Source organism: Lepidochelys olivacea, assembly GCF_965140295.1.
Source record: "Lepidochelys olivacea isolate rLepOli2 genome assembly, chromosome: 25".
Lineage (NCBI taxonomy): Eukaryota > Metazoa > Chordata > Testudines > Cheloniidae > Lepidochelys > Lepidochelys olivacea.
The window spans coordinates 11,327,417-11,352,138 of NC_140435.1; the positions used below are offsets into that span (position 1 = coordinate 11,327,417).

At 47.2% G+C, this 24,722-nt stretch overlaps 1 protein-coding gene across 8 annotated transcripts in view; it reads right to left on the reverse strand.

The window, feature by feature from the left end:
* The window catches only part of SH3GL1 (SH3 domain containing GRB2 like 1, endophilin A2), a 54,374-nt gene that overhangs the window by 5,691 nt on the left and 23,961 nt on the right, over window positions 1–24,722 (reverse strand). For 5 of the 8 annotated variants that reach the window (XM_084614447.1, XM_084614446.1, XM_084614443.1 and 2 more), the window contains 8 exons: window positions 9,978–10,046; window positions 9,807–9,879; window positions 8,787–8,930; window positions 6,302–6,435; window positions 4,777–4,935; window positions 4,018–4,121; window positions 1,113–1,237; window positions 537–593 (listed from right to left, as the gene is read on the reverse strand). In XM_084614447.1, coding sequence (XP_084470573.1) covers window positions 537–593; window positions 1,113–1,237; window positions 4,018–4,121; window positions 4,777–4,935; window positions 6,302–6,435; window positions 8,787–8,930; window positions 9,807–9,879; window positions 9,978–10,046 — 865 coding nt within the window. Of the gene's footprint in view, window positions 1–536; window positions 594–1,112; window positions 1,238–4,017; window positions 4,122–4,776; window positions 4,936–6,301; window positions 6,436–8,786; window positions 8,931–9,806; window positions 9,880–9,977; window positions 10,047–10,162; window positions 10,321–24,722 lie in introns of those variants that run through there. The other 3 variants (XM_084614444.1, XM_084614445.1, XM_084614449.1) reach the window with 3 other exon arrangements.

A 24,722-nucleotide genomic window follows, 5' to 3' on the forward strand; every position in this document is an offset into this window, starting at 1 on the left:
ACTTTCACGGCATGCCCAAGTGCTCCTTGCTTTCTAACTGGCCTCTGGCTGTGTTGGCGTGACTGCGACAGCTCCAGGAGGAGTGAAAGAAGGAGGCAGAGTATTTGCTGGATGGGCCGTATGTAACAGCAACTTGTTTTCAAACACGTGTGTAAGATTTCCTTTATGGCCAGAAACATTTCTATGGACAAAACGGGGTGGGCGCACTGGCGGAGGAAGAGGGGAAAGAGGCCACAAAATAAATGTTTCCTTCCAATTCATTGGGGGGGGAACACTCCAGGCATTTTGTCCATAAAAAAGAAATAGACAAGGGCCCAAATCTTTCCTTCGGTTACAACCCAAGTCACTTGGATGTGCAGGAGTCAGCAAGGGCAGAATTAGAGCAAAGATTTTTAGTGGACAGACTAAAACCAGAATGAGTTATTTGGTGGTCAAAGTGTTAGTGGCGCCAAGTGGCAGCTTATGGGAGAGCAGGAGTGAGGAGAGAAAGAGAGAGGGAGGGCACACTGCATGCAGCGTGGGGGAGGGGAACTCACAAATACTCCTGCTGGGGGTCCGGGATGGCTTGTCGGATCGAAAAGAGGAGGAAGCTGCTTCCAAATAAAAAGAGACATGCTTAAAACCAATATATAAAAAAAGAATCCCTTGGTACAGCCCAAAAGGGAGGGGTCTGTTAGTGGGGAGGGACATGGTATCCTACAGCCTGAGTTAGGGGCCGGAGTGTGCAGGGGGCAGGAGGGAAGGACGACACATGATTTCTCCTATCCACCACTCACAGACGGCGCGATTAGATGACAACCCAGGGCACTAAGTGAGGTGGGCCACTGCAGAGTCAGAACAGAGAGAGGCAGCCAGCCGGCACTGGCTGAAAATGGTCCCACTCGCACCAGAGCCAAAGTCAAGAATAGGGAGGATGCGTGGGCCAGGATAGCAAAGGGCCCCTGCTCCTAAACATTTCTGCTACCTCCTGGGCCGTCTGCGGCACATCCAGCACAGGAACATTCTCGTCTCCTCCGAGAGGACAAATCCCCTCCATTCCCAATGCTGCTTGCTATGCCAGCGCCCACAAAGCACCTGTGACAGGAGGCACCGCACACCAGTGACGTCTTTACCTGAGACTTTGGGGGTGGGGTTGCAAGAAAAGCCTCCGTTGGACTGGTCGGCATCTCCAAAGTCATACGTCTCTCTGGGCTTAGGTTTGTACTCCCGCTTGGGGCGTGAAGAGGCGTCCTTCATTCTGAAGAGGCAACAGAGACACGGTGAAGTCAGAGCGAAGCTGCGTCTGTGTTTACAGCAAGAGACTCGAGCAGCAGCAGCCAACTCATCCTGCTGCCTGGCTGTGTTTCCATTGGACAGTGGGAACTGGCTCAGGCCCCAACAATTGTAAGGGGCCTGGCCAGGGACTGTGATGCCCTCACCCTGATTTCAAAGGAAATACCACATTAGGACCCACCTTGTATGACAAACTCTTCAGAGCAGGGACCTTATCTCACCGAGCACACTGAGGTTAACACACACAACCACCTCTCCTGCCCCGTTCGCACATCATCCCCTGGACAGGTGGGATGAAAGCTGAATATCCCCTACCACAGTTGTGCCCGTGCAGATGGAAGAGTCAGACTGTGACCGTCACCATTTCAGACCCAGATCTGTCTAACCTCCCAGGATCTGTGTAGGATGTAGACAACATCGCTCACGCCACAGAAATTAACACATGAAGCTCTGAACCAAGGGTTCGGAGAGGCTGAGGTTTGTGTGCAGGTCTCTACTAACCACAAAGATTCACAAAGAGTCTGTGTACTGGTTGGGGGAAGAGAGGAGTCATATCCTACACAACAAGGCCTTGCAACCCCCGGAGCATCTAGATGAGTTACACATAATTCAGTTCTCGCCCATCTGCCTTGCTCCTACCTCAGCCTCACCTGGCCAGATCAGTTTGGTTCTGGACTCCAGTTCCCCAGAGTCACTGGCATGAAATCTGTCAATTGAGTCCCAGAGCATGACTGACTGGTTTTATTTTCACCCTTCCCCCCATGCAGAGATCTGCTTTTGCCCTGGAAAAGGCTCCCCGGCTACCTCTCTCAGGCAGCGAGGGCAAATTCCCACCACTCTTGCCTTAAAGGGAATCTGCTTTCGGAGCATTATTTCTCTTTGGCCAGCAGAGGCCACTGTTCCAGTAGTTTGCATTCTCTAACTTTCCAGGATACTCCCAACTCCTGCCCATATTAATTTAAACCAGAGACTACTTGGCATGCATCAATTCCCATGCATGAAGGAGGAACTCAAACACAAGGTAGTAATAGATGGAGAATAGTCACACTACTCTGCAGGATTTCTGGGGAACATGGCTTGAGGGAGATACCCTAGCAGGCAGCTCAACGCAAGCCCCCAGCTCCTATCTAGTGCGTTCCATCAACAGATCTCCAAGTGCTTTACAACAGAGGTCCGTATCATTACTGCCATTTTACAGATGGGGAAACTGAGGCATGGGGGGAGCGACTTGCCCAAGACAATGCAGCACGGTGGCAGCAGAGCCAGGAACTGAACCAAGGTCTCCTGAGACTTTGTCCGGGGGCTCTAACCACTAGACCACACTGCATCCCAGTGTGGCAAAACTACACATATTTAGTTCTTTCAGGCTCTTTTCGTGACTCAGCCCCTCCAGCAAAGCAGCCTAACAAGTATGCCTAGTAATCCAAACACATTTGAACACCACACCGGGGACAGAATCTTTTAACACCTCATTTGAAAAGAAGGTGCATGTCACTGGAGCATGAACGAAGTTACATGGGGGTTAAGGGAAAAAACTGGGAACAGGAGGGAGATTGCAGAATTAGCTCCCTGCATGAAGATCCTTATGGCTGGCTGATATTAAACCTGGAGCTTCTTGCTTTTAACAGCCACAGTAAAGGTTCCACAGCCCAGGCCAGGATTCCTCCAAGCCCCAGTGCAGAGTCACTTGGGGAATGCATTTCCTCCTGCTTCTCCACACCAGACACTAATCTGTATTCCATTTACAAGACTGTGCTCCAGGGTTCCATCCGCAACATGCCAGGGGGCACATGGAAGTCACATGTTTGCAGCCCAGGTTACAGAGACACACTAACGTGTGCAGAGGATAGAGCAAGACTTTGCTGAAAAACAAGGAGCCACCCAAGCAGGCACCGAGATCCATCAACTCTGCTTTGCGGAATTGTGCTTGATTTTAGTGGCGGTCACCAGCCTGTTACTACTGTTATCCTCCTCCTCTCCGCCTTTCTGCCGCCTGCTTGTGTCCCATCTTTAAATAGATCACAAGGTCTTTAGGGCAGAGACCTTGTCCAACCATGTGGGCCAGCACATAGGACAATGGGGCCCTGATCCAGATTAGGGCCTTTGGATGCTACTGTAATAAATCAGACATGGAGCCAGATGACAAGGGAAGCCAGAGGGGACTAATTCAAAGGTATTTGCATAATGCTAGTTCATCTTCTTGACAATGGAGGCGGCAGGATCTACTGAGTCGAAACAGAATCAAATCAGAAATGCCAACAGCGTTCTGGCCACAACTCCCACATCCAACACCAGTGGCCTGTTAAGGAGCTGCAATTGTTTACATAAACACAGGACTCGGTGTGTGCTCTGCCCTGCTCCCCAGCCTTTCCCCCTATCCGTCCCCCAGTTCAAGAAGGAATCAACTTGCATCTTCAATTTCATTGGGAGCATTTATGTTTTGATCCAGAGATGGCCAAAAGCGGCAAGAAACTATTAACCCAGGGAGTTTGCAGGGAGGTTTCACACCAGATGCCAGAAAGTGCCTTTTGTAGAAAACTGATCATGCAGACACAAATCACTCACCATGAAAGCCTAAGAGATGCAGTGATAAAGCTACCCTCAAAGGCTCCTACAGCTTCTATTGCCAGGGAATAAACTGCGGAGGAAGAAGCCAGATATCTTCTGGCCCCTAGCTCCCAAGTTACAGTGTCCACCACGCTTCTCTCCTCCCACAGGATCCACAGTGGCCCTAGGAAGCCTCACCTGCGTTTGAGTTTCTCTGCAAGCTCATCCAGGATCTGCACTGCTTGTCTGTGGTAATCTACCTGGGCATCCACCAGGGCTGAGAGCTGGCTTACTTGCTCAATCTGCAAGGATCATAAACTGCAATGAGTGGCTTTCACACGCTACTACAGGAGACTTCCATTGCTCCACTGGGGGCTTACACCCACACTGGGAAACATGCGAAAAGCAGCTTGAAATTTACATGCAGAGAGAAGTCTTAAGAGTTAGGGACCTTAAAGTTCAGTCATTCGCTCAGGCTCAGCGAGACAGTGGCCGACAGCTTGGCACCTCGGAGGACATGGGTTTAGCAGACATTTTGCATCATGACTGAATGAGCTGTGTCAGCCATGTCCTGACCAAACATGTACACAGAAGAGTCTCCACACTGCCTCATTCGTAGAATTATCAGTCTCAGCCCTGGCCTGCATCAGCAGGGAGGGGGCTACAGGGTCAGGACTGAAGGGCATTTGCAAAGGGGGGGGGGCCCAGAATGGAAACATCAGGGGACGGGGGTGCAGGATCACAATAGGGGCCCATTGGAAGGGGCATGACAGGAGATTTGGTGTCATTTTTTAAGAGTATTAGAGCGCCAGACACTCTCCCCCGCCCCCCGATAAAAGCACCCAGCCCCCTGCTGCCCCAGACGCGCGCACAGCAGTGCAGCCGCTTAGGCAGCGCCCCAGCGGCGCGCAGACGAACCAAGAGGGAAGAGCGCAGTGATCTCTAGGGGACACTCACGTCAGTCTCCAGGAGGTTGTGCATGCTTGTCTCAGCTATTTCCTTGGACTCTTCAAATTTCTCCAGGGCCTGGCGGAGCTCCTCGTCTGGGATCTTCCCCTGACGTTTTTTCTTGTAGTCAAAGTCCAGGCGCCTGCCTTCCAGCTTCTTAAGATGGTGCTTGGGAGAGAAGGGTTATGAGCGGTTGAACTAAAACCACGGGCCGGGGCACCCAAGCTTTTCCCAGTGAACACAGCAAAAAACCAAACAACCCAGCCTCCCACCACCCAGAATAGGCAACTGCTGGCATCACTTTCAGACAGGCTCCCCGCAGACTACAGATCGCAGTGTGCAATGCTCCACAGGGGATGCTGAAGGTCAGGAATGAAGAGCAGTGCGGGGGAGGAGGGAACTACTTGGATCCAGTTCAGCAGAGGATTTATGATTGCTGTGACTATGGTTTCTTTTTCATTGTTTGGAAACGGCCATAAAGTTGGCAAGAAAGTACATTTCCACCCCCCACCCCTTTTCTGTTCATAAACTGGAGGGAACCCAAACTGCCCCAGTTCAGCATGGGTCTGCTTGCCATAAATCACTTTTAAAGGAGAACTGCACAGCTGGCCCCTTGCCTTCGGTTCTCCGCTGGGCAGTCAAGAGTCTTTAGATACAACACTTCAGTTACAAGCCCTGGGCTTGTCACCTCTCTTCTGAGGCTGAAAGTAGACAGGGATCATGTCTGTCTTAATTTGACTGTACGGCACCTGACAAGTTTGCGGGTGCTCAGTAAATCTGTTATATAGCTAGTTTGGGAGTCAGTTCATATAGGTCACATTGTAAGCGAGAACCGGTTCTCAGGCGATTTTGACTGGTTTGATATAGGTTTCAACGGTTCCCACTGCAAAACCTGTGGTGTTCAAGAGCCTTGTCTCTTGTGAATGCGAGGAAGGTGAGGGCTAGCTATGAGCAGACCTTCTCAGCGGGGACAGGTGCAGTGATAAAGCATCCTTGTGGGGTTGTTTCTGGGCTTCTCATGATAAGTAGGTGAGCAAGAAAAAGACACATGCAGCCCATGATCTATATTTCAGGATACTGGGACACTGGAACTGAAAGCTGATCAATGTCTTATAAAATGCACGCAAGGCAATGTCCCCATTTGTCAGTCTCAGGAATCCACAATGCAAACAATCCAAGTACCTGTAGCTACACAACGTAAGTCAGGAGATCTAAAGTATGTTATGAAGGTAGCTTAGAGTGAGTGAATAAATCTGGAAACTGTTGCAAGAAACATCCCCCGTCATGGGCTGGTCAAGGAACAGCAGCGGCGGCGGCAGAGGATATTAAACACACCAGAGGAAAATGCGAGTGGATCCAAGGAAAATACAGAGAAAGCATGCAAAACGCAGGGTAACAAAACCAGATGCTGTGCAAGTCTACTTTGGGTCCTGCAGCGATACTGGACATTACAGCAGGTGCTAAAAACCTGAAGAGGCCAGAGTCTGAAGGGGGGGCGGAGGGGAAGAGAGAAAGAGAAAATCTTGCCACTTACCTGGATCTCTTTCAGGTCTTTGTCACACAGGTTCTGGAGAGGATCAATAAAGTTCTGTTTGACTTCAATATCCAGCGAGTCTTTCACTTCAGCCAATCGTTTCATAGCTTCACCAGCATCAAGAAGCGCGTCACCTTCACGTGAGAGAAGAAAGGAAAAAGAGCAGGTCAGAGAGAAAAAAAGAGCCAGCCAGTTAAAGCCGGAGTCTGTGGCAGCTGCACGCAGAACCGCTCTGCCAAGACACTCAGCATGCATGAGCCCCAGTCACGTATCAAACACCCATAAGTTCTCATTTGGATCAACTGGAGTAGCACAGGGAGGGAGCACAACCTAGTGGTTAGAGCAGGTGGTGTGGAATTGGGACTCCTAGCTTCTATTTCCAGTTCTGACACACATTGTGTGATCTCTGGCAACTCATTTCACTTTTCTGTGCCCCATGGTCCTCACCTGTAAAACAGAAAATGCCTACCTTTTTCACAGGGGTCTGAGACATCCTGAAGGCGTCTCTATATAAAATGGTTGGAACTCTCTGATGCAAAGTGCTACAGGAAGGGCAAATGCTACGGTGGCCCCAGCTAAGTCTTCGGATTAGTCTCAAGGCATTTTGATACATTTTTAAAATAAAATTTCCCCAGATGTTGGCAGCAACCCAAGATATTTTTCTTCATTTTTTTCATTCATGCTTAGATCGTTAACTCAAATCTATTACTGTTAGGTTCAATTTACACCCAAAATTAAAGATCTTATAAAATAGGTTTGTACAAAACCTTTCTATTTTCAGTTTTTCCTATGGTCCTTCCCCTGCCAGGGTATCTAAAGTCTGACAAGCTAATAATGTCAGATGAACAGAAATGCTTCTGTGATTGGTTTTCTACAATTCCAAGGGAAACAATTATGAATTAATAAACGATCTCCTGCCGTGTTCGCAACCCAAGCATTTCAGCACCGGGTAAGGGCAAGAGAATATGAAAGTGAAATTTACTATAAATAAATTTAATCTATTTTCATCGCCCCAGCTAAAACAAAAATGTGCAAAAAGTCCATTTCTAAAAAGTTCTTTCAGAGTTAATAACCCAAGATACCGCAACACAGGGAAGGCTGCATTATTAAAACATACATTTCTAAACCTGATGGTGTCCCTATAAAGGAGAGGCTGTTTAAGGTAGCTGTGTTTTATAGGGTCCTCTTAAAACTTACTTCCCCCTACTACTTTTCAGATCCTGTATTGTAGTAATGTTTTCTCCAGCCAAGGAGAAAGCTAGCCAGGGAATCACTGGAGTACAGCCACTCCTCAAAAAACCTAACGTTTAATCTTCCAGATCAGGGAACGTTCCGCCCCATGCTATGAAGTGATCACACAGCTGTGAGCCATCCTGAACCCAGCCACATGGGAAGGCTGCAATGTTTTGGTGGATTAATACTGCTGTCATCAAATGGCTTCCTTTCTCTACCCCCACATCCCCACAAGTCACGCATGGCTTGCTTCATGGGAATGAGGCAATACCACGTGGAAAGATTTTTGGCTGTGACCCCCTCGGAGTCCAGTTGCAGTTAAAATTGCATTGTAGGGCTCTTGATCTCTTCCCTCGCTACTTTCCATGTAAAATTTGCTCAGTTTGAGTCAGCAGGAGAACTCTGCATCCTGAGGAGGCAGTTGACTGGGACTTCAAAGTTCTGGATTCTAGACTCTGCTCTGCCAGATTCCCTGCCTAACCTTGGGCAAGTCAGTTAAATGCTCTGTGCCCCTCTTGTAAAATGGGGATGGCGCTTATAGGGGTGTGGAGAGGATTGTGACTGAATGCAAGGCGCTCGTTACAATGGGGGGAGCTGCAGAAGTGGCTACCGTGAGTTATATCAGTACTATTAATAAGGATTCTAAGTTCATTTCTGAGACATGCGCCACCCATCGCACCAGGGAGCCCTAGAAATACAAACTTGGTCTGATCCTGCATGATGCTGAGCACTTCCCAGGAGGTGTTGGGAGCAGAGGGTGCTCAGCATTTCCTAGAAGGTGCTCAACTCCATGCAAGGTCAGGGCCAAACCGCAGATCATCCACAGAACTGTTGGCTGTGAGACAGTCTAGACTCCAGCTCATTTTTCTGTAGATGCATCCACTCCACAGCACTGACCAATGGCTGGTTTGGGTCACTAGAGGCGGCAGTGGCTAGGACTTTAAAAGACACTTGAAAGCAGATTAAAGCAGCAGAAAGATGGCTGGGAGCAGGGTTAAGAGTCTAACAAGGCATATCAGGAGCTCGGTTTGCATACACTACTTCTTTAAGAGGTGCTTTTGCCATCCCCTAATCCTACTCCTGACCCCAGTGAAATGTCATTTCCCTATCTGCACGGTCAGTTTCCTTTTTTTCTCCACTTGACTCATGTGACCAGGTCAGTGATTTACAGTAAGATTTAAGGAAACCCAGTAACAGGAATTTACTTCCTATCAGCTCACTTAGGGGCTGGCCGGCCCAATGGAGCACTTACCGAAATTGGATTCGTCGCCCAACTCCTTCCCGTACCGGATCATGCTCTCCCCCAGGAGCCCTTCCGACTGTGGATAGCCAGGGTTTTTCACCTGCCCGCGGATCTTCGACATCGTGTTGAGCATTGTTAGCTTGGCTCTGGAAGCTGGCACAAAGAGACAGCCACATCTGTGTTTGCAATTAGTGGACTTGGCCAGCAAGCAGTGACTGTTTGCCAGCTTTTTTTTTTCCCCCCAAAGTTACTCCACTGGCCAAGAAAGCTTATTGTTTTAGTCTCCCAGAAATATCGCTGGCTCTAAAAAATGGCCCCTTCCAAGACAGCAAGCAGAAAATAGTTCAGAGCTCGCCAACAAGGTCTAAAGAGAAGTTCACCAGCCCTCCTGTCGTTCTAGTTAATCCCTGGTGTGCTGGAGTCAATGAGACTGACTGGACTGTAACAGGAAGGCAGTCAGGCTCCAGGAATGACCGTGACATACTCGCCTCCCACCTCATAGGAGACAACTCAGTTCCCAAACACCCTGGAGTCAGTAGCCCATCTGCTGCATCTTGAACCCAAAGGACATGGGTGACTATTTGACAGTCAATCTGATTTTCTGGGCTCAGAGAAAACAACACAAGGATGGAGACTGCCCTTGAACAAGTGAAACATAGCTGGACAGGGGCGTAATTGCCAAGCGCCAGCTGGAATAGTCTAGAGAGGTTACACAGGGTGACATCAAAATTTAAATTCAGGTTCACATGGGCCTCAAAGCCCGAATGAGCTCTGCTAGAAGCAGAAACTCCACTTGCTCATGGAAGGGGAGGACATGGCTGTCACACAAGCTGGGCCAGCATATTTCCAGTAGAAGGCAGCAATGCTTATAACCCAGTAGCCCACTGGAAAGGGGCCACCCCAAAGCCAAATAGGCTGGTGTTTCTGAGCTTTCCCCACTCTCTGCATGATAATGGCCTCTCCCCCCTTATGCAATGGGAGGAGCACCTGAAGGATGCTGGCAGAGCAGGGCTGGCTGTGGGCGCTTACCTGGGTTGGGTTGCAGGTATTCTGTAGTTCTGGTTAATACTTCTGTGACTGCCTTGCTGGTAACATCCACTTTCTGCAAGGAGAAGATGACCCAACAGCAGTGCAATCCAGTCAGTACCTGCCTCGGAAACGCGCGGAGAGGCACACAAAGCCGTCTGTTACCCTACTCACCTTTTCCATTTCTTTGAAGTCATCATCGAGCTTGGTCCCTTCAGCTCCACCGACTTTCTCGCTGACCAGCTGTAGAGACACAGTGAACAAGGGAGGGACGTGTCAGTCACGCTAGGGGCCATTCCGTTACAGCTCTGACCGTGCTCTTCTACTCCAGAATGAGGCAGACCCCAAAAGCAGCTTACCCCAACTTTACAAGTTATAGATCTGAACCTGCACGCCTTAGACCCACTGAACCTCAGTAGCAGCGAGTGGCCCAATAGCATCAGGCAGCTATAAGGGAAACACCACAAAGAGATGTGGTTCCTTGAAGCTGCAAAAGCTGGTGGTTAGAGTCAGCGCTTCCATGAGAATCTCTCATGGGTTTATTTTTTCTTCTCTTTTGGCTGAGCTTGTATGCAAAGGGATAGCTTTCAAACACTCCCTGAAAGTTGGAATTGATTGGCTGGAATGTCCCTGGCAATGGTCATGACCCCATTGATTTTGGAGAACATGCAGAACCCCTACCATCTGGTTAGTTGAGCCACAGCTTCAAGCCCCAGCGGTCTTTAGATTAAGGAACTGGTTGGTGGCATCTGTTAACACCTTCCAGTTAATACCTCTAATCCATCTCTGCCCCTTCGCCCAACAGAATTTAACCTGTCAACAATGCAAATACCTTAACTCCCTGACAGAAGAGAAACAATCAGGGTGGGGAAAGGAAGTAATAGGGCACAGAATTATGGAGCGAAGAGAAGCACAAACTCCTGGCATACGTGTGCAGAGTTCCTGGCATGGTGAGAGAATGAGGGGCACACAGAGCCCCTGAAAGGAGGGAGAGGGTGTGGGTAGCACTGAGCCCCTGAAATAGAAGGAAGCTTGTGGGGGAAGAATGGAGGCACTTGTGGGTGCAGTGAGGTTGGCCTAAATGAACAGTGTTGCCACCCCCTAGTAACGCTGCTTCAAGGTTCGGTTACAGGGTGCATGACAGAACCTCGAGAAAGACAGCTGCTAACGTGCCAGCAGCATCTTCAAATGCACCTTCAAAACTGCAGCCACACAGGAAAGTCAAGTCATTCAGATCACCGGACAAACTGCATTTTCCTAGCCTTGGAGAAGCCACAATACAGCTTCTGAAATTACAACAATCAACTGTTTCAAGTCAGCTGTTTGGGAAGGGTGGGTGCAAGATTTAATCAAGTGTTGTTTAAATATTAAGCAGGATACAATGCTGCTTCCACCTCGCTTTGGAACATCAGTTCTCCTAATTACAGCAAAGGGGAACCTCAACAGCAAACGGACCATACATAAGGAGAAGGGCAGAAGGATTCTCTCCTGGTGGTTAGGTGGAGGTTGCAGTTTATCCCTTCTCATGTTGTATAGATGCCAACCCTGAAAGGGTGTAGATAGGACATTTCATGGTGCACCTGCAAAGGAGTTACATACAAAGAAGAGCTACAGCTGTGCAGTCATTTGCAGAGTCTAGTGCTGAGTATTTTAACAGTTATTTTGTGACAGTGAAATCTGTGCTAATGGTCACCTAATAGTCAGGAAAATTCCAGTCCCCCTATATTAAGCAGCACAGTATGGTAACAGGAGGTTGCATAACAGAAAAAAAATAGTAGCCCTTTGATGGCCTCTAACAGGTTTCGCTTTAGTAAATATTTAGAGCTGTGCAAGCATGCAGGGCACTGTACAAACACTGGGGCAGGACCTTCGGAGACGCACCGTACACAGAGAAATATTAAAATACAAAGGGTCACTGGCGATCAGAAAGCTTCAAAAAACAAAACAAAAACATTTTCAAAAGACCTGCAAAACAAAGGGGAGAGGGTGAGAAATTGAGCTTGTGCCTCTTTCTAATGTAAAGGGGGGCTGGAAGGTTTGTGTTTTTTAAAAAAAATAAAAAACTTCTCTTTTGCATTCCTTATGTAAAAAAAAAAAAAAGAAAAAAGAAAAAAGCAAGTCTCCGCAGGGCTCTGGCTTACCAGTAAACTAGGAAGGCAACGCCATGAGGAGTGAAGCCTAATTGAGAGGGAAGTGGTTTTAATTCAGATAATAAAAACAAGCAGCTTTTAAAACCAACACCCATGTAAAACTTAAACACTGGGGGAAGGTGCAGGGAGAGGATCTTAGTCCCCTTCTTTCCTCAATGCAGGGTATTGGGAGCGCTCTCAATCCATGCCAGATCTCCAGTGAGTCCTCCAGCAAAATAAGGGGAAAGACCAGATCTTGCATGCATTTTTTTTAGGCCTTCTTTACACATCGGAAAGCAGAGAAAAAAAGTGAACAACCCCATTAAACTCCCAGGGGTGGCAGTTCTGTAAAGTGCTACTATATTCACTGAGAGTTCCACCATGTATCAGATTTGCAATTAAAATGAAAAACCTTCTGCATTCAGGTTAGAAAGGGCCCATGCTTGTGTGCTGTTCTTTCACTTCCTCAGAGGGGAAAAAATAATCCCTGTGAAGGTTTCCCTAGCACACTTTTGCCTTAGAAGACACAGAAATAATATTTTGTGCTTCTATCGGTCTTTCATTCAAGAATCTCAGAGAGTTCTTAAGCTGCACAGCCCTGTTTTGAGGCAGGTATTATCCCCATCTTACAGATGGGAAACTGAGGCACAGAGGAGTATGTAAATTACTAACTGAAGACTACACAGCAAATCAGAACAACTGGGCATAGAACAGAGGCCTCTTGATAGAGCCCTACTCTAATCCCGGGACCACAATCCCTTGCCACACTAATTGGGGGATTCACTAACAAGCATTGCTGTAGGAAGTTAAAAAAACAAAAACCAAACCAACCCTAGTTTCTAAGCAAAGGACACCAAGATCTGTAAGAAGCTACAGGAAAACCTAAATTCATTTATCAAGGTGTCTTTGGAGCCCAAGTCAAGACAGGTGACCAGGTGAGGTGTCTGAGTAAAAGAGAAAGCTCCCATTTGCTTGTCCAGACTGGGGTGACCAGATGCCCTGATTTTATAGGGGCAGTCCCAATAGTCAGGGCTGTGTCTTATATAGGTGCCTATCCTCCCCCACCCCCCACCCCCACCGTACCCCACACACACTCCCCTTCCTGATTTTTCACACTTGCCATCTGCTCACCCTAGTCCAGACAGAAAGACCTTGCGAAAAGTTTTTATTAAATCCACCTAAAATAACATTCTTCCCTGCAGTCCAAATATAAGGAACGTTTTCCTCCCAGTGCCATTCGGATTCTGAGCTGATGGCAGTGGAAAACACTGAGGAGACAATATACATTGTCTTAATGGCAAAGGGGGTCAAGTGATTTCTTTAGATCAGTGGTTCTCAAACTATGGGGCAGGTCTCCCAAGGGAGGCACAGGAACCTGTCAAGGGAAGAGCAAGCTGTGGTTTGGTTGTTTGTCTGTGGTTTTCTCTTTTTTTTTTTTTTAAAAAAGAGCTCTGGCTGTCAGCCCCAGATGGCTGGGGCTCTTGCAGAAGGGCCATGCACACCCATGGGGAGGAAATAAAGGGGACAGCCAGAGCCCCACCACACGAGCTGGGGCTCTCCTCCTCTCCGCCCCTAATCCCTCACCGGGGGCAGTGGGGCTCTAGCTGTCAGCCCCCGGGGTGGCAGAAGCAGCGCAGAAGTAGGTGGCAATGGGGAGCTAAGTCTGCTGTGAAAAGTGATATTGGCGAATATCACTTTTCACATTGCCACCCTTACTTCTGATCTGTGTTGGCACCGCACCGCCTTCACAGCTGGGCACCCAGCCAGCAGCTGCTGCTCTCCGCTCTGCTTTCAGACACACACAAAAAGGGGGCCCGATCAAATAATTTTAAGAACCACTGCTTCAGATGATTTAGCAGTGCTAGGCTCCAGAGGGAATGGTGCCCCAGGGTGCTTAGCAAAAAGAGATGGGGGCTGTCCTGCAAGACTTGTAGGAGGAATGATTGTTATAGTAGCGAGGGGGAGGGACCTTCAGAGTTCCAAAGAACCCCCAGACCTCAGAACCAGGGCTAGCAGGAAGGAGAAAGGAAACTGGATACTGCACAGTTCAAATGGTTCTCAGTATCAGCCTGCAGGGGTATAGATAAGGAACCTGGATACTAAAGGTTTGTGATCAGAGGACAACCAGGATCAACAGCAGCAAAGTACTAGAAGCAAGAAATGCATCTTTTCCTTGATATTTACAATTTTGGAAGTGTCATCGGGCCATTCATAGCTACAGAGGGCAACACAGATCTCTCCAGGGAAGAAATGCTTGGAGATCAAGCAGCACCTCTGTACCAAAAGGATACAATGCTGATCAACAGCAGCAGGATAAATCCTTACAAGGCAAAAAAATACAACAGTTCAGTGACACTGACAAACAAGGGAACCTCACTTGGGCCTAGCTTCAGTAACTGGAAGCTCGATTCTTTTTGGAGGAAGGGAAGCTGTGGTTCTGAAGAAGGCTGGAGACACTAGTCAGACAAGAGTTGCTATATTTAACCCACAGACATTCCAAACACTGGGGGAGTGGCTCAGGCTTCTGCTGTCCAGTCCACCCAGTATGACTCTCAACTGGAAATTACACTTGCCAGGTGAGATTCCTGTGTACCTGTAAATCATGTTGGTCCAGATCATGAAGGGGAATCTCACCAGACTATCCAGCCTCACAAAGTGTGTGCAGCCTATTCTGAGCAATTGTCATCTAATGCAATCAAGCTTTTCCCTATTTACTTTGCTTCCACTCTCAGAGAAAAGCCAGAAATAGTGAAGATGATGGATTCAACTTGCCTGGGATATTGACAGGTGGTGAGAAGGTACGCTTAGGAAGGGGCTCTGACCAAGCCCATTATACTCCAAACAGAGCCAAGTCATTTACCTGGAAAACATTCTACCTGCCACCAACCCAGACCAGGGTGTCTGCATGGAGGTATCCTCCTTGATCTACTTGCTAGCAGCAAACAAAGGGCACTTGACTTTTTGTTGCCTTTTGAGGGGGGGCTTTTTTGCACAGCCACAGCTCAGAACCCCGCACACACTTCCACAGGGCAACTACTAAATCAGGAAGAAAGATGAAGACATTCCTTACTAACAAGGCTAAAGGCTTATCTCCGAAGCAGGGAAAACAAGAATCTCTGTCCTCCATTCCCCCACCACAATGGGCAACCTAGGATGGGTCTCGGACTGGCGGAGCCAAGATGTATATTTCCAGCAGCCAGGCTGCCTTTCCTGCACCTCTCACACTCACCAAATCGGAATGGATAAGACAATTGTATTGTAATCATTACAGCCAAACAACCCCCATAAGAAACCTGTAACAATGCACATGCAGGCTGCAGCTGTAGAAGTAGAAACACCTTTATTATTGTTTAATGCATTTGAGAAGGGTGTGACTAGCTCTATGCAGTTCCATTCCTGAGTCTCCTCCCTACCCATCCACCCACTCAGACTTTCTGCCCAAGAAGCTGCAATAGCCCCAATGAGGTCAGCTCCTATTGTAGTCAAGAAGGCAGTGCATGCCATACAAAACACACAGTTCACCACAGTGATTCTGGAGGTTTTAAAACCCTCCAAGAGCAGAGAGAGTTTTCCTCACTCACAGATTAAATTAATCCTCCTTTTAACATTCACAAAATCCTACTGGTGTTCCTGCTGGGTGGGAAGAATGAGACGGAGACTGCCTCCCTGATGACTGTAATTAAACTGAGGGGGGCTTCCTTAAGGGAGGGATGAGGGAACATACTATAAAGAGCTACTCCTTCCCAAGGAAAGAACAAGTCAGGCTGCATGCCGGGAAGCGAGACAGTAACTCCCACCCCCCAAACGGAGCTGTGATAGACTCAAGAAGAAAACAAGCTTCTGAATCTGCAGCAGCCTTAACTCAGAGTCTAACATGAAACCAAATTTATAAGCCCCACATTGTCTTTCCAGCCAGACTACCTGGAGGGACTCTGCAAAGTCTAGCAGGGAGAAGGTTTCTCCCCCCTCGGAAGTGACGGGGGGAGGGTAGCACAGTCTTGGCCAGAGTACTGTCTCTTTGCTTGTGGAGGAGACGGAGGAAAGCGTCCACAAATGATCCCTTTACACTCTGGTTTGGCTGAGCTGAACCGCAAGGTTGGCGGTCACTGACGCTTGGAGGCATCTATATCAGATCAACCAATGCTTGATACGGAATGGGCATGACAGCAATCCCTGTTGAGAAAGAGAAGTCAAAGATAGAGCAGGGAACTGCTGAGTCTCTTAAGATACTGACCAAAGATGTAGTGGATGTTGGCTCTTGTCTATCCTCTGTGCCAGTGGTTCTCAACCTCACCACCATTGTGGGCCACACCGCGGCCCACAATATGTTACCTGTGCCTCAGGTTGAGAGCCACAGCGCATCCCCCCGACTCCTCCCCACAGACCCCTATGCTCAGCGCCTCTCGCCCAGAGACCCCTCCACAAAGTGGAGCCAGGAGCAGAGCCCTGAGCGGAGGGCCCAGCAGCAGGGCCCAGCAGCAGGGCCTCTACAAAGTGGGGCTGGGTGGCAGGGTGGCAGGCTGGCAGCCCAGACCCCGACTGCGCCATGCAGGGCCAGCCAGGCGGGCAGCCCTGGACCTCGCCACGTGGGGCCTGCCGGACCCCGTGGCGCTGGACAGTCAGGCAGCTGGTAACCCAGACCTGCACAGCCCGTGGCCTTTAGCACACAGCTGGGCTGCAGCTGTGTACTAACTGGGCCATGTGCAGCCCACGGGTTGAGAACTGCTGCTCTATGCAGTATGGGAGAGAGGCTAAATGAAATGCAGTACCCAAGGCTTTATGCCTTCTCTGATGCCCAGAGATCTAGCTGCCCCAACTGGATCCCTCGACGGCTGGCTGAACAGAAGCCTTACAATCTGTTTGCATTTTCTGTCCTTCCTATTTTCTTCATACAATTTTGAAATGGAACAAACAACAGCAAAATAGAGGTCATAGACAGATTCTGAGCTGCAGAGAGAGAAGCCAACCGAGGTTGGAAGGTCCTGAAATTGCCCATTCTTTGTCAGTTGCTGGAACCTGATAGACACCATCATGAGGCAGGTGAACCCTTCAGTCTGGGAAGTAGTAGACTCAAGAGAGCAGATGCAGAAATCATCAGCATGGCTCAGGTCAGCAGATGGGAAACAGGAGTGAGCAAGACTGTAAAATGACAGGTTTCAGAGTAACAGCCCTGTTAGTCTGTATTCGCAAAAAGAAAAGGAGTACTTGTGGCACCTTAGAGACTAACCAATTTATTTGAGCACGAGCTTTCGTGAGCTACAGCTCACTTCATCGGATGCATACTGTGGATGGAGTCTTAGAACTTTTAGTAAGTAATCTAGCTAGGTATGTGTTAGATTATGATTTCTTTAAATGGCGGAGAAAAGAATTGTGCTGAATAGAATAACTATTTCTGTCTGTGTATCTTTTTTGTAACTTAAGGTTTTGCCTAGAGGGGTTCTCTATGTTTTTGAATCTAATTACCCTGCAAGATATCTACCATCCTGATTTTACAGGGGGGATTTCTTTATTTCTATTTACTTCTATTTTTATTAAAAGTCTTCTTGTAAGAAAACTGAATGCTTTTTCATTGTTCTCAGATCCAAGGATTTGGGTCTGTGGTCACCTATGCAAATTGGTGAGGCTTTTTATCCAACATTTCCCAGGAAACGGGGGGTGCAAGTGTTGGGAGGATTGTTCATTGTTCTTAAGATCCAAGGGTCTGGGTCTGTAGTCACTTAGGCAAATTGGTGAGGCTTTTTACCAAACCTTGTCCAGGAAGTGGGGTGCAAGGTTTTGGGAAGTATTTTGGGGGGAAGGACGCGTCCAAACAGCTCTTCCCCAGTAACCAGTATTAGTTTGGTGGTGGTAGCGGCCAGTCCAAGGACAACGGGTGGAATATTTTGTACCTTGGGGAAGTTTTGACCTAAGCTGGTAAAGATAAGCTTAGGAGGTTTTTCATGCAGGTCCCCACATCTGTACCCTAGAGTTCAGAGTGGGGGAGGAACCTTGACACAGTATGCATCCGATGAAGTGAGCTGTAGCTCACGAAAGCTCATGCTCAAATAAATTGGTTAGTCTCTAAGGTGCCACAAGTACTCCTTTTCTTTTTGCAAGACTGTAAAATTCACACTCATTGGCTGCTTTTCTTTACCCCATCCCAGCAGGGCTGGAAGACCTGCTAAAATGTTCCCCTGCTCCCAGGTTCCTGAAGCAAGTGCTGGACTATTACAGAGAGCAAGATCAAGGCAGGGCGGAAACACAAAGCCAAACCCCTCATCTGCCACCCAGCCTTCCTGTAGCATCAGAGGTGGAATGTTTCTTACAGCAAGTATTTACAAAAGGCGATAAAGTTGCTTGCCATGAACCAGCACAAGATAGGTGATTTCCCTGAAGGGCTGTGAAACTCACATCAGAAGAAGTGCAAATCAAAAGGAAGGGAGAAAAGAGACCCAAACATGCTCAATTATAAAAGGTTGGAAATAAACCTCACACAAATCTTAGATAAAGATTTAACAATTAAAAATATGGCCAAGATAGCTACGAGCTTTGATTACAAATGACAGGTAGGTGTAGTGTAACACCCTGTCTAGCTCCTGCAGCTCCCCACCTCCAGAGAGGGACCAAGAGCACCACTGTTCAAAACCCATTGTCACCCCTGGCCCCTAGGTATCCGAGATGGAAGATACTTGTTTGGTCACAACTAGTCCATCCCCTGCCAGCGATGGACTGTTCCTGGCAGTATGTTCCCTATTGCTTTGTCCAGCCTTCTTTTAAATGCACCAAGTCATGGGGTCTTCCACTACTTTCCTGATAGAGCAGGGTGGGCATCGGAACAGTCAAGGTCTCCTTCTGCCATTTAAAAGGAATGGAAGGACTGTGTGTGGGGGAAGATGTTCAGAAATGGGCAGTCCACATCTGACGCTGATTACAGCAATAGGATCTTGGACTAAGTCAAAGGAGTACGAGGGGGTGGGTAGGCAGGTCTGGCGTTAAAGAATCATGGGAACATCTCCAAATAGATCTATGTGAGGTAAGACATTTTAAAGAGTTCGGATCTCACACAACCCACCACTCACTCACCCAGTCTATGCAACTGCTATTCAAGTGGAGGGCTACCAACTTGCAAGAGAAAGGATCAAAAGGGAAATACTTGGTACATTGTGCTGGATACATCCAATAATTACAAACTGGAGAAATGAGGAAGCGTGTTAACTCTATAAAGCAGTTGATGACATTTTGTCCTGCCCACTAATGCCAGGACAGTTTCTATAAACAACAACATTTTGAAACATTCATACACCCTCCAAAATTCCCTGGATTATATTTAGGTCGTGTCTCTGCTACACCTGCTGTGTTCTCATTATCACCCAATCACACTGTAGTGACTAGAAAGGTGTGTTAGGACACGTTCCACCACCTGGCACGTGTTCTCCCAAGACGTGCTCAAATACATCCAGCAGCAGCAAACATTAGAAGAGATCATGAGTATATAGCTTCCACTTTTGGGGAATGGTCACCCCTCAGACAGCAACAGGATTTTCCTTACAGGACTAGGTCATTAGTAAGAGCATCCAAGTACTGGCTGCCACCAGAGGAAGGATGCCAGAGCAGAAGGACTAAAGACCTCAAAAATGGTTGTTTGAGTGTGATTTTTATATTAAGTCATTGGCCGAAATTTTCAAAACTGCTTGGTGATTTTGGGGGGTGTCTGTTTTTGGTACCCAACTTGAGACATTGTAAAGAGGGCCAGTCTCACAAAGGGCTGTGCACCTGCTATCTGAATTTAGAGGCCTTTAGAGGTGGGTAAGGTTTTTTAGGTGCCAAACTTGAGACCCCCCAAAATCACTCATCAGTTCTGAAATTTAGGCCATTTTGATCTGCTTGCTACTGTATAATTTTTTCTCGTAGTTTTGTATATTTGATTCTTCTGATGTTTTGCTCTCTTTTAAACTATTCATGGCAGTGATTTCACACTTTTCTAATTTAAAATTAACTTAAGATGTTGCAGGCCATCACTCTGCCTTCCTGCCCCTCCTCCCCCACTCAGAAAGCCCCCTCCAACAACTAATTCTTTTGCTGAGACAAACACATGTAACCACTGAATTCAAAACAATGTCCCCACTATAATGGAAAGTTATCCTTCTGGATCCTGGATCAAAGCCTTCCTGGTCCCTAAGCAGCTTCTGTGAATACTGATTCCTAACAGGAAAGTTTAAAAAAAAAACAAAAAACAACAAAATAGACCCACACCACCACCACAACCTGCTCTCGCCCAATAGAAGGGGAAGAAGTGGTGTGGGAAAAGCCAGCCTACAAGGTGCTACAATGTTTTGAGTCCAAGATCAATATGCTTAGAACAGGAAAGCCCAGTAGAGACACAGCAAGTGGTTAAGAAAAGAAATTCTCCTGTAACACATGCTTTTCTGTGGGCTGTTCACATGAATACTCAAGAAAGCCACCCTTACTAGCGTAGTTCAGCAGGGGAAAACTCCTTAGAACTACGCGTAATTCAGGTCTTCACTGGAAGCCGCACCGTCGTTATTTTCAACAATGGCAGACTGGACAGTTTCAAGTTTCACTTATCCAAGCAACAATTTACTCTGGTGCTATGAATAGATTTGGAGTAATGGGCACTGTCATTCACAACCACAACCTTAATGTACCTTTTATTATGGTATTGGACAGCTGGAGCATTGGTGATCACCCCACAGGGTTCCCAACTGACCTTGCAGTGCATTGTATTTCTATAGCATGCTCTGAATGAGACTTGCAGGGCATTGTTGGAGTCAATTACACAGTGCAGCACCAGCGTGGCTCTTGGAAAACATGTGTTCCCAGACTTGCCAAGTTTCTGCCTCTTTAGTCTTTGGGCAGTGGAACCATGGATTGCAAGACTCCTAGCAAAACGAGCTCCCGAGGGGTGGTGTCCTGTGTAAGTATGCAGTGATAACCTTATGGGTGTTTACACAGAGACCAAGTCTGATTTTGAGATTCCATGGCCTAGTCTTGGCACAGACAGTCTTGTGAAAGGTCAGTTGCCACCTTCCAACCTGGTGCAGTCCCTGGAAATAAAGCAAGAATCAAAAGGCATTCATCTAGGTTAGTCTAAATCTACTAGAACATTAGGTTGTGCACATAGCCGAAGATGCAGAGACGCTTCAAAAATGTACGCATGACACTCTATCCCTTGGGGGAGGGCCCTGTAATCCCCATATTCATCATATGTATATAACTGTGATACTTTTTAGGTTTTTAAGGCCCGGCTTGACAAAGCCCTGGCTGGGATGATTTAGTTGGGGATTGGTCCTGCTTTGAGCAGGAGGTTGGGTTGATGACCTCAGGAGGTCCCTTCCAACCCTGATATTCTAGGATTCATAAAAAGCATGCCATGTAAGGTATCAGGGGAAAGAACAAGGGCTTTCAGCAGATCAGAGCCTATCTAAATATGTAGATTATTAGTGCACATGAAGTAATGGAGATGGTTGTCACTAAAATATGCTGTGAATTGGGATATTGCGCAGATATTAGATCCCCAGAGACAACAACAAGGGAGGTAATCAATGCCCAGGCAGGTGTGGACCCACCATCAAACAGCCGTTGTCCAGCAAGGGAGTTGCAATTCAGTGACCCACTTGGACAAGGCCACACCAGGCGAATTGCTCAACCTTGCCTGGTGACTCAGCAATGCCCACCAGATACGCCTGAACTTATGTTCTGTCCAGTCTATAGGTTGAGAATTTCAATTGCGTGTTTATCTTTTATTTTAGTAACTGCTCTGACTTTTTGCCTATCTTTTATAATCAATAAACTTAATCTAGTGTTTATCCTTACCAGTGAGTTTGACTGAAATGGTTGGTAGATCTGCTCAGGTTACAATGACTGGTGTTTCAGAGTAACAGCCGTGTTACCAGCAGGACAGTGGGGTGGGAGGAGGTATTGTTTCATATTCTCTGTGTGTATATAAAGTCTGCTGCAGTTTCCATGGTATGCATCCGATGAAGTGAGCTGTAGCTCACGAAAGCTCATGCTCAAATAAATTGGTTAGTCTCTAAGGTGCCACAAGTACTCCTTTTCTTTTTAATGACTGGTGTATGTCCACTTTCCATTGATGAAGTGGTGAACCAATGAATAAACTTGCATTGCTCAAGAAAGGATCTTGAGCAGTGCAAGTCAGTGTATTCCGGTGGTTCAAGGCTGGGAGCCGGGGGAGGGGGCGGGGGTTGGAAGGGATTTGGCTGGTGCCTTTCTCTGTGCGATTCATCAATGGCTCTGGGAGCATTCATGCAATCTAGCTGGGTGTGGGGCTCCACATGCATTTGTACTGAGTGGTACAAACCCTGGAGGGGTTTACTGCTTGCCACCCCCAGTAAGGCATTGTGAGAGACAATCCAGAATGGTGAGTAAAAGGGGTGCAGCGATCCCACAGTCCCAGGTTGCACCCCGGGGATCCGGTCACAGTAAGTCTTTCGGGGTAAGTCACCAAGAGAACACAGAATTGAAGGAAGTTATTGGGTGGCACTGAGTGAATTGGTCTGATGAAAGATCAGCATATGTATGACAAAATTTCCACCAATCATTACCCACTTTTTTAAAGGTGCACAAAGTTATGAGCATTATTTGTGCACAATAAGAGATAAGTAACTACTACAGAACTTATAAGTGGAGAGGAAAGAAGAAAAACATAATTCTAAGACTAGTTTTAGTGAGGAATTGCCCATGGGATCCCCTGTGCTTGGGGACTTTGCACAGCTAGAGCATCTTAGACCTGTCTGCAATTCACAGATCAAAAAAATTAAATTTGTATAGCAGTAATGCCTAGAGGCATCATTGTGCTGGCCATTGTACATAGACCTCATAAGAGAGCGCTCTTGCCCGGAAGAGCTTTCAATCTAAACAGACAAATGGTTGAAGGAGAAATGTCTTGCCTATGGTCACACAACTGGCTGGTGGTAAAGCTACAAAACAGAACCCAAGTCTCTTGACGCCCAGTTTATGACAAACACTAAATCAGGGCTCCCAACCACACGAGCTTGACGGTCCATCCAGTCACTTCATTTTTTGAAGAGGTGGGTACGTAAACCTGTAATTTGGGAGTCGCTGTACTAGATCTCTCTGCCTTTCAGACCTCACTTCAGAAGGAAGGGAACAATGAAGAGGAATTGAGGAGATAGCGAATAGTGCTAGAAAATCTAGCCTGATCTCTCCATAGCATATTTGCAGCTTATTCATTACATCATTCCTGTTACTCCTTTTCTTTTTATAAATAAGATAGTACTTGTGGCACCTTAGAGACTAACCAATTTATTTGAGCATGAGCTTTCGTGAGCTACAGCTCACTTCATCGGATGCAAGGCACTGCATTTACAAATAAATTGGTTAGTCTCTAAGGTGTCACAAGTACTCCTTTTCTTTTTGCAAAGACAGACCAACACGGCTGTTACTCTGAAACCTATCTTATTTATGCTGCCATTGAGTAGCTATGGACCCTGCAACTTCACCATTTACCTTGGTTGTCTATTCCACTGCCAAACTGCTCATATTAGGAATTCTGCCCTATTATCGAGCCTAAACTTTTCCTTCCTTAGCTTCATGCAATTGCTTTTTACACTGCCTTCATCTGAGTGTAGGAATAATTCCATTCATTTTTATCTATTTGAGCACTGGTAACCTTCTTGTGCAAACTCATGTGGAGACTAATATCATAAGTACCTTTGGACAAATGCGTTACGGAAACATGTCTAGAAATCATAAAAATACTACTCTATTCCACACACTCCCTTCGCATTTCAAACACATCTGTGGCAGTTCTTAATGCCCCTCCTAACACTGGTTCACCAGAACTGGTGCTTTGGTTTACAGGGAGAAGAGCAGCAAACCAGACATCAATGAAGGGGTTCTTCAATGGACGTTAAGGTTACAGAAGAAATGTCTTAAAGAGGGAAAAAGACTGGGTCCTGGTCTACTCCTGAAGATAAGACTGACCTAGCTACATCACTGTGGAAAATTCTGCACCCTGTGCAATGTAGTTAGATCGACCTAACCCACACTGTAGATGCAGCTACATTGATGGAAGAACTCTGCTGACCTAGCTACTACCTCTTGGAGAGGGGGATTAACGACACTGATGGGAAAACCCCTGTGTTGCTCTAGGAAGAGTCTACACCTCAGTGCTACAGAGGAACCATAGTGGTGCTGCTGTAGCATAGACATACCCCTAATGAAGTTGTCTAATCATAAAGGAACTTCCCAATGGAGGTGCTGTCAGTGTGCTAAAAGGACTTTCATGATCAGTAGGACAAAAGTGAATTGTAGAATCACCTACAAGAGAAACTGAATCCCAGCCAATTCATCCCCACCCAGCCGATGGGCTCAAAAAGTGATCAAGATCTAAGTCCTTACTATGAACTAAGGTCTGGTTTACACTATAGAGTTAGGACGACGTATGCTGCCTTTCATCCACCTAACTATGGAAGTGTCTATGCTAAAATTTCGCTCCTGCCGACATGACTGCCCCGCTACACCAACTTAACTCCACCTCCACGAGAGGCAGAGTCAACGTTGATGGAGTTAGGTCAACAGAGTGAGCGTAGACACTGCGCTGCTTACATCAACCGTTCTTGGCTTTCAGAAGCTGTCCCCCAGTGCCTTCACACTGGCAGCACAATCGGTACAAGCGCTCCTGGTGAGGATGCGCACCGTCGACACAAGGAGCAAAGTGTAGACATGTACAAGTGATGTAATAACTCTGGTGGCTGTATGCCGGTATAAGTTAGGTTGCCCTAATTTTGTAGTGTAGACATGCAGCTAG